Genomic DNA, 8770 nt, shown 5'->3' with positions numbered 1-8770 from the left:
TATAAGTAAATTTGTTGAGAGTGACTGAAATCACTATGGAATGAGAAGTTGCTATAGAAATTTTACTAAAGAGCAAATTAGCCAGGTACAGTGACTCACAGTTGTAATTCTAGCACTTTAGGAGGCCGAGGCAGGTGGATCACTTGAGGTCAGGAATTTGAGACCAGCCTAACCAACATAGTGAAACCCCATCTCTACTAAAAATACAAAATTAGTCAGGTATGGTGGTGCACACCTGTAATCCCAGCTACTTGGGAGGCTGAGGCAGGAGAATTGCTTCAACCTGTGAGGCAGAGGTTGCAGCAAGCCAAGATTGCACCTGGGCAACAAGAGCGAAACTCTGTCTCAAAAAAACAGAGTGAACTTCACACATCTGTCTCAGCAAACTATAAATGATATGTAGCAGAATTCTGGTATTTTCAATTCTGAATTTCTTGTTCTTTGTTTTAATTAACTTTTTCTTAATTTGTTTTTTGGACAGAATACATTAACTGCTTCAACATCCAAAAGCTACTGACTGCCCCCTCAACCACAGACACCCAGTCCCACTGCCTGAAGGCAACCAGTGTTATCAGCTTCAGATATTTTATGCATATACAATATGGTCTTTTCTGTTTTACACAAATAATAGCACACTACTCAATTCTACCCCTTGCTTTTTTTTTATCACTTGTAGTTTATTTTGGAAATCATTTCACGTCAATATACAGGGAAGATTCCTCATTCTTTTTTTATAGTTGCATATTATGTGAATGTGCTTTTTTTTTTTTTTTTTTTTTGACGGAGTCTTGCTGTGTCACCCAGGCTGGAATGCAGTGGTGCAATCTTGGCTCACTGCAACCTCCACCTCCTGGGATCACGCCATTCTCCTGCCTCAGCCTCCCGAGTAGCTGGGACTACGGGCATGTGCCACCGCACCCGGCTAATTTTTGTATTTTTACTAGAGACGGTTTCACCATGTTAGCCAGGATGGTCTCGATCTGTTGACCTTGTGATCTGCCCACCTCAGCCTCCCAAAGTGCTGGGATTAGAGGCGTGAGCCACCGCGCCCAGCCTGCCATTTTTTTTTAACCAATATTCTATTGGCAGGAATTTAGGTTTTCTCCAATCCCTTACCAACACAAAATAACTTTGTATGAATATCTAATAGTCTTTAAATTTAGGAATGAATGACTTAGCCACGTTTGAGTAAAATGGTGCCTGTTCTGGTCTGGATTCCTTTCTGTCTTGAACTGTCCAAAGTTCTCCTCATTCTAAACCCTTCTTGTGCCAGAATGTATCCTTTATAAGACTCCTTTTCTTCATCTCTGCTTATGAATTATCTAAAAGCAAGTAAAAAGTCTTATTATTTGTAAAGCATTCATTCCTTTAAGAAATTATGTAAAAATAAAGCTTTGTTTTTTACAAAAGGTTTTTGTATAATTCACCCTTTTTATTGTTAGAAATCTTTTTATTTCAATACTTTTGGGGGAACAGGTGGTGTTTGGTTACATGGAAAAATTCTTTAGTGGTGATTTCTGAGGTTTTGATGCACCCATCACCCGAGCAGTGTACACCGTACTCAACAGTGTAGTCTTTTATCCCTTACCCCCCAGCACATCCCTCCAAATCCCAAGAGCCCATTATATCATTCTTTTGCCTTTGCATCCTCATAGCTTAGCTCCCACACTATTCACCCTTTAGTTCCAAGTACGTTCTGCTGTTGCTGGGACACGGGAAGGCTGTTTTAAACTCTACTTCCTCTGGTGGAAGGGAGAAATTTCTGATTGACATCAAGCAGAAATGGGGGTTCCAGCTCCGCTTCCTCTCCTCAATAAACCTCACTCCAACTGCAAGGGACTTTCCCATGGGCCCATTATGAAATGCCACTAGCCAAATTTCCCCTTATTTTAGCGATGTTTAATGTAACTGTTGAAAGCATTTCAGGCTGGGCCTGGTGGCTTATGCCTGTAATCCCAGCACTTGCAGGCTGAGGTAGATGGATCACCTGAGGTCAAGAGCTCGAGACCAGCCTGACCAACATGGTGAAACACTGTTTCTACTAAAATAAAAAATTAGCCAGGCGGGTTGACGTGCGGCTGTAATCCCAACTACTCGGAAGACTGAGGCAGGAGAATCGCTTGAATCCGGGAGGCGGAGGCTGCAGTGGGCTGAGAACGCGCCACTGCACTCCAGCCTGGGCGACAGAGCCAGACTCCGTCTCAAAAAAAAAAAAAGCATTTCACATCAAGTATCACTAAAGCACAGATCCTTGGGGCCTTTGCAATTGCTGTTCTCTCTTCCTGTAATGTTCTTATTTTCATAAACACATGGCTTGCTTCCCCACCTCTTCAAGGGCTCCGTTCAAATGACCCCCCACCTTGCATAACCTCTAATTTCCAGTCTCCTTCCTCGCTTTTCACGTCACCACCACCTGATTTACGTAGGCGTTTGTGTTTCCCCTCCTTGAAACTTAACTTCGTGAAGGTAGAATCTTATCTGGTTTGGTGCAGTATCTCCAGAACCTAGCTAGACACCCAGTAAATTTTTGTTGAATTTACCAGTGTATTGTTACTATCCCAATTCTGGACACAAATTCTATAATACATATGAAAAGGAGCTGAAAATATATAGTAATACATAAATGTAAAACATTATTGCTGCCTGAATTTAACTTTTGCTGACTGGATCCACAGACAAGAAAGAGAAATACCAAATATAACTAACTCAACTCTTTATTTTTGACGAAACCGATGTCTTTCATTCAGTTCATACTACGCGTCCACATTGTGCCTCCAAAAATATATGCCCTTATAACTGAATGCTCAGAAAGGCTAAGCAATCTGCCCAAGGTCCCCTGGCAATCCAGCCAGAGATGTGAGTCACTCTTAAGGTTGGATTTAATACAAATGTTTGAAGGACGCAGCGACGGTCCAGCTGCCCTAGGGAAGCAAAATGCTAAGTGCTCTCATGAGGGGACCGGAGGACAAGGTTCGCGGACCAACCACAGGAACTTCCGGGTTTTAAAGCTCCTGGCGCCAAGTTCAGGACGTTGGCCGCGAAGGACGAGGCGTCCCCGTGACGTCCTGCTCTTCCAATGACCTTCACGCCTGCGAAGACGCCGGAGAACGGAAGTTCTCTGCCTGTGTTCTGGTTGGTTGCGCGTTGAGGCCAGCCCCGCCTCCCACCTTCCGGTCTTCTCAGAAGTCGCTTAGCTCTTCGCTGGTTGTCACCCGTCTGGAGGCCTAGCCGTCGCGTACCTAGGATGCCGCGTGGAAGCCGAAGCCGCACCTCCCGCATGGCCCCTCCGGCCAGGTGAGACCATCGCAGGGTTTGAGACCAAAGCGCGGCCGTCCGGACCCTACTGGCGCAATGACGCAGAGGGAGGCCGCGGGCGGGGGCGAACCGAGGTCGGCTGCGGCGTGGGCTCGCCTCAGCCAGGCGGGGGTAGATTGAATGTAAAGCGTATGTTAGGGGAGTGTGGGGAGAGAATTCACTTACGGAAAAAGTTTCCTATCCAAACAACGGGAAAGGCATAACGTTATGGCCCGGTGGTAGGAAGGCATAAATTTTGACCTAGCCTGATTTCGGGGAAAAGAGCACCCAAGGAAATAATCCGGAAATGGTCAGAGGGAGCGTGATACATATGAAGATTTTTAAATACTTGCGGGACATAATTAGTCTTTTGTTATTTGAGAAGGGGTTTCGAAATTGTTGAAAGCATCTGAACGTTGAACAGATGAGGAATAGTTGAAGTTGCTTTTGGTGTAATAGTTCAGACGAGTCACTTTGGCCAGTCTTGTTTTGTAATGTGTAAAATGAAGGAATTGGACTAGACTATTTCCCCAGTTGACCATCTTTAGGTCTTAATTAGAATGTTTATTTATTTATATTTTGAGTCAGAGTCTAACTCAGGCTGTAGTGCAGTGACGTAATCATGGCTAACTGCAGCCTTGACTTCCTGGGCTCAAGCTATACTCTCACCTCAGCCTCCAGAGTAGCTGGGACTACAGGCATGCGCCACCTGTGCACCACACCTGGCGACTTTATTCTATTTTATATTTTAGTTGAGACAGGGTCTCATTATGTGACCCTGGCTGGTCTCAAAGTCCTGGCCTCAAATAATCCTTTTGCCTCCACTTCCCTAATCACTGGGATTACAGGCAAGAGCCACCACTCCGCAGCCTATGTTGATTATTTGATCCCTCAATAAAATGTAAACTCCATAAATGCAGAGATTTTTGTCTCTTGTTCACAGTTACATTACCAGCGCCTTGTAGTTACCTAATACTTGAATGAATGAATCCTGTAAGAATCTAACTTTTAGTAGTCTATATTTCTTATGACATGTTGGATATGTCTTTAAAGATACTGTGGGCTATGCGAATACATGGAAATGGTTGCAAAGAAGCAGAAAAAATTAGTATGTCCTAGGCTATTACTATTATAAGAAAAGATTAAAGTGGCTGGGCGTGGTGGCTCACACCTGTAATCCCAACACTTTGGGAGGCCAAGGCAGGTGGATCACTTGAGGTCAGGAGTTCGAGACCAGCCTGGCCAACATGGTGACTCCATCTCTACTAGAAATAGAAAAATTAGCCAGATGTGGTGGTGCGCGCCTGTAATCCCAGCTACTTGGGAAGCGAAGGCAGGAGAATCGCTTGAACCCAGGAGGCAGAGGTTGCAGTGAGATAGGATCGTGACACTGCACTCCAGCCTGGGTTTCAGAGTGAGGCCCTGTCTCAAAAAAAAAAAAAAAAATTAGGCCACGCGCGGTGGCTCACGCCTGTAATCCCAGCACTTTGGGAGCCCGAGGCGGGTGGATCACCTGAGGTCAGGAGCTTGAGACCAGCCGTGGTCACCATAGTGAAACCTCGTTTCTACTAAAAATACAAAAAATTATCCGGACGTGGTGGCAGGTGCCTGTAATCCCAGCTGCTCGGAAGGTGGAGGCAAGAGAATCGCTTGAGTCTGGGAGGCGGAGGTTGCAATGAGCTGAGATTGCACCAGCCTGGGCAACAAGAGCAAAGCTCCATCTCAAAAAAAAAAAATTGAAGGGTTAAAATGATGTAAATAATTTGAAATGAAAATCTTGAGGTCCATTTTAATATGTAAGTTATTTTAAGTTGACAATTTCCAAAACTGGTTGGAATTGGGAACTTGATATGTTTTTTTTCTTTTCTTTCACAGCCGGGCCCCTCAGATGAGAGCTGCACCCAGGCCAGCACCAGTCGCTCAGCCACCAGCAGCGGCACCCCCATCTGCAGTTGGCTCTTCTGCTGCTGCGCCCCGGCAGCCTGGTCTGATGGCCCAGATGGCAACCACTGCAGCTGGCGTGGCTGTGGGCTCTGCTGTGGGGCACACACTGGGTCACGCTATTACGGGGGGCTTCAGTGGAGGAAGTAATGCTGAGCCTGCGAGACCTGACATCACTTACCAGGTGGGAATTTAGGCAGCATTTCCCTTCCATGGATGGAATTTATGAGAAAACCCAGACGTTTGTAAGTTCCTTATGTGTAGGAATTGTCTTTGATTTTAGAACCCACTGTGCTGTTAATAGACAATGGGTTTTAAAGCCACATTTGGCTATTGAGTTATTGCCTTAGGCCAGCACCAACAAGTACTGTACAAATTGTATTTCTTCCCAAGGGGTAGACTTAGACAACAGTCCACTTGACTCACTGTAAAACAACCACTTTTCCCTTTGAATATTTCATCCCAATGACACTTCCTGCTAATCCTGTCTTGATCTTAGTTAACGAATCAAAAATCTCGCATAGCTCTGTGCTCTTATACGTGATGTTTGCCATTACCCATCTTTCTGATGTGTGTGAGTTTTCTAGTCTAATGAGCATAGGTGTGTATACTCTTGTATTTCCGGTGTGCTTGAAACTGCTCCATCCATTTTTCTATAATAGTACCATTTTTCCTCCCTGAAGCTTCAGTAAACCATTTAGTCTTGATAACAAGATAACAATTCCACTTTATTTGCATCTTTATTTATGAATCTTTCTGGTTGTAATTGGAATTTTGTTAAAACTGTTGGCTTTCAGCTTTTAAATATTTTCACTTTTGGCTGGGCACAGAGGCTCATGCCTATAATCCCAGCACATTGGGAGGCTGAAGTGAGGGGATTACTTGAGCCCAGAAGTTTGAGACCAGGCTGGGCAGCATAGCGCGACCCTGTCTTTACAAAAAATATTTATTTAAATTCTTCTTTTTTGGAGGTGGAGTCTCGCTCTGTCGTCCAGGCTCTACCGCCCGGGTTCAAGCGATTCTCCTGCCTCAGCCTCCTGAGTAGCTGGGATTACAGGCGCCTGCCACCACGCCCGGCTAAATTTTTGTATTTTTAGTAGGGACGGGGTTTCACCATATTGGCCAGGCTGGTCTCAAACTCCTGACCTCAAGTGATTCACCCTCCTTGGCCTCCCAAAGTGTTGGAATTACAGGCGTGAGCCACCACGTTTGTCCTAAAATATTTTTTAAGTAAATGAAGATTTAAATGTTTTCACTTTCCATGTTAATAGATGGAAACTTTAATTTGCATCTGGTGCTAGTTCCATTTTCCGTTAACCTCAAAGAGGATGGATACTCTTCATTGTCTAGGCATAGGTATGATTTTCTTTCTCAGCAATGTTGAATGTTTCGCCTTCGCAGGAGCCTCAGGGAACCCAGCCAGCACAGCAACAGCAGCCTTGCTTCTATGAGATCAAACAGTTTCTGGAGTGTGCCCAGAACCAGGGTGACATCAAGCTCTGTGAGGGTTTCAATGAGGTGCTGAAACAGTGCCGACTTGCAAACGGTAGGTGATTTGTCCAATTTACATCTGCATAATTCACAGTGGAATTCCTGGATCCTGTAGAGCTTAGGGGAATCTGTGTTTAATAAATTAATAAATTAGAGAAGACTGTTGAAATTTCTCTAGAATTAACTCCTAACAACTGGGCCAGAGGTTTCTAGTCATTTTTATGAGTAATTTTCTGAATTTTCTTCCTTTAAAAGGTATAGGCCAGACACAGTGGCTCACGCTTGTAATCCCAGCACTTTGGGAGGCCAAGACCGGTGGATCACCTGGTGTCGGGAGTTTGAGGCCAGCCTGGCCAACATGGCAAAACCCCATCTGTACTAAAAATACAAAAAATTAGCTGGGTGTGGTGGCAGGTACCTGTAATCCCAGCTACTCAGGAGGCTGAGGCAGGAGAATTGCTTGAACCTGGGAGGCAGAGGTTGCAGTGAGCCAAGATCCCGCCACTGCACTCCAGCCTGGGCAACAGTGGGAGACTCCGTCTCAAATTTAAAAGAAAAAAAAAAAGAAGGTATAAATCAGTATGCCAGATCTTACTGTGATAACTGGATGTAAGTGACCTTCTAGCCTTAAGGCTGTGAATATAAGATTAGATTCTTTTTTCACCAAAATCCAGGAATAGACAAAAAGACTGATACCTGGTATCTGTACCTCATTGAGTGAAAGGAGTTAATTAAGTTCCTCAGGGGAACTCTTGAGATGTAGGGTGTCTTGTTAGTTGTAGGATGCCTTCAGTAGCTTACAAACAAAACCATAACCTTCATGGAACCCAGCACTCTGGAAGGCCAAGGTGGGAGGATTGCTTGAGTCCAGCAGTTCGAGACCAGCCTGGGCAACATAGCAAGACCTCATCTCTATTTTTTAGCAAAAAAAAAAAAAAAAAAGCCATAGCCTTGGCCTTTTGTCGTGGCTTTCATAATTTGGAAGGCTTCTGTTTTATTGAGTTTATGAAGCTAGCACTCTTCTAACTTAATCTTTTCTGTTTGCAGGATTGGCCTAATGAAGAAGTTCAACCTGGAGAGATGGAAAATCAGCTCTCATAACTAAGTTAATTTAGTATAAAAATAGAATTGATAGTGAGGGTATAAAGTGTAACCATCAGTTACACCTCTCCTGTCATTCCTAGCTTCCTTGCTTCAGAATTGAAATGGAATGGGGGGTGTCCCTATTCTGTAGAATCTGGGACTGGGCAAATGTTTGTGTGGCCTCCTTAAACTAGCTGTTATGATTTTATTCTTTGTGAATTAATTAGAATAAAGTCATTTTCTTCCAAGATATGGTTCATTTAGTCTATAGTCTCTGGTTATGAAATTAGCATCCTCCCAGATCTGACAGCTCCCTGACGGGTTATATAAGGAGTAGCTCACTTGCAAACATAACATGCTGCTCAATTCAAAGGTTGTAGGTGCTGTGGGTATGGAGTTACATAAGCTGAGCAGTAGCAGGAAACTCTGCTTAAAATACTGTTTAAAGCTGTGCATGCTGGCACGTGCCTGTAATCCCAGCTACTTGGGAGACAGGCGGGAGAATCGCTTGAACCCGGGAGGCGGAGGTTGCAGTGAACTGAGACCATGCCACTGCACTCACTGACAGCAAGACTGTCTCTCAAGAAAAAACAAAATACATTGTTTTAATCAGTGAATAAAGGAAACAGGAATAGGTCTATTTGGGGTGGGTTCCCTATGGCTAGGTCAGCGCTGCATGTCACTATTCCTCTACTGTTTCCAAGCAAGCTTGTGCAATCCACCTTTTGTTCTGTTTTCTTTTGCTTTAGGCTTTTAGCAGCCTGGAGTCATAGTTTCTGTCACTAGTGATAAGTGGAAAAGAGGGATGAGGAAGGGGTTTTACTGGCCTAACCATAAACTGTAACTAAACCCATGACTATATTCTCTCCCTTGGATGCCCCTGATTGAAGATAAAAAACCATTCTTAATATATGCAGTTCCCCTGAAGGTGCTTTTCCTCTGCTTAAGGTGTTGTAGCCTC

General features: G+C 44.3%; 1 protein-coding gene across 2 annotated transcripts; it reads left to right on the top strand.

Annotated features, from left to right (window-relative positions):
- The first annotated feature begins 3142 nt into the window (after positions 1 to 3142).
- On the top strand, positions 3143 to 8059 carry CHCHD2 (coiled-coil-helix-coiled-coil-helix domain containing 2). Of its 2 annotated transcripts, none has more exons than XM_032758010.2 (4): positions 3143 to 3294; positions 5170 to 5419; positions 6637 to 6781; positions 7774 to 8059. In XM_032758010.2, exons 1-4 carry the CDS (start codon positions 3245 to 3247, stop codon positions 7782 to 7784), a joined length of 456 nt encoding a protein of 151 aa, XP_032613901.1. In that variant the 5' UTR covers positions 3143 to 3244; the 3' UTR covers positions 7785 to 8059. The 2 variants fall into 2 exon arrangements, with proteins under 2 accessions (XP_032613901.1, XP_032613903.1); XM_032758012.2 differs by having other exon boundaries at positions 6637 to 6785.
- Positions 8060 to 8770: the final 711 nt, after the last annotated feature.

This window comes from Hylobates moloch, unplaced genomic scaffold, assembly GCF_009828535.3.
Source record: "Hylobates moloch isolate HMO894 unplaced genomic scaffold, HMol_V3 SCAFFOLD_1, whole genome shotgun sequence".
Taxonomy (NCBI): Eukaryota; Metazoa; Chordata; class Mammalia; order Primates; family Hylobatidae; genus Hylobates; species Hylobates moloch.
This window is presented reverse-complemented; position numbering and strand designations above follow the sequence as displayed.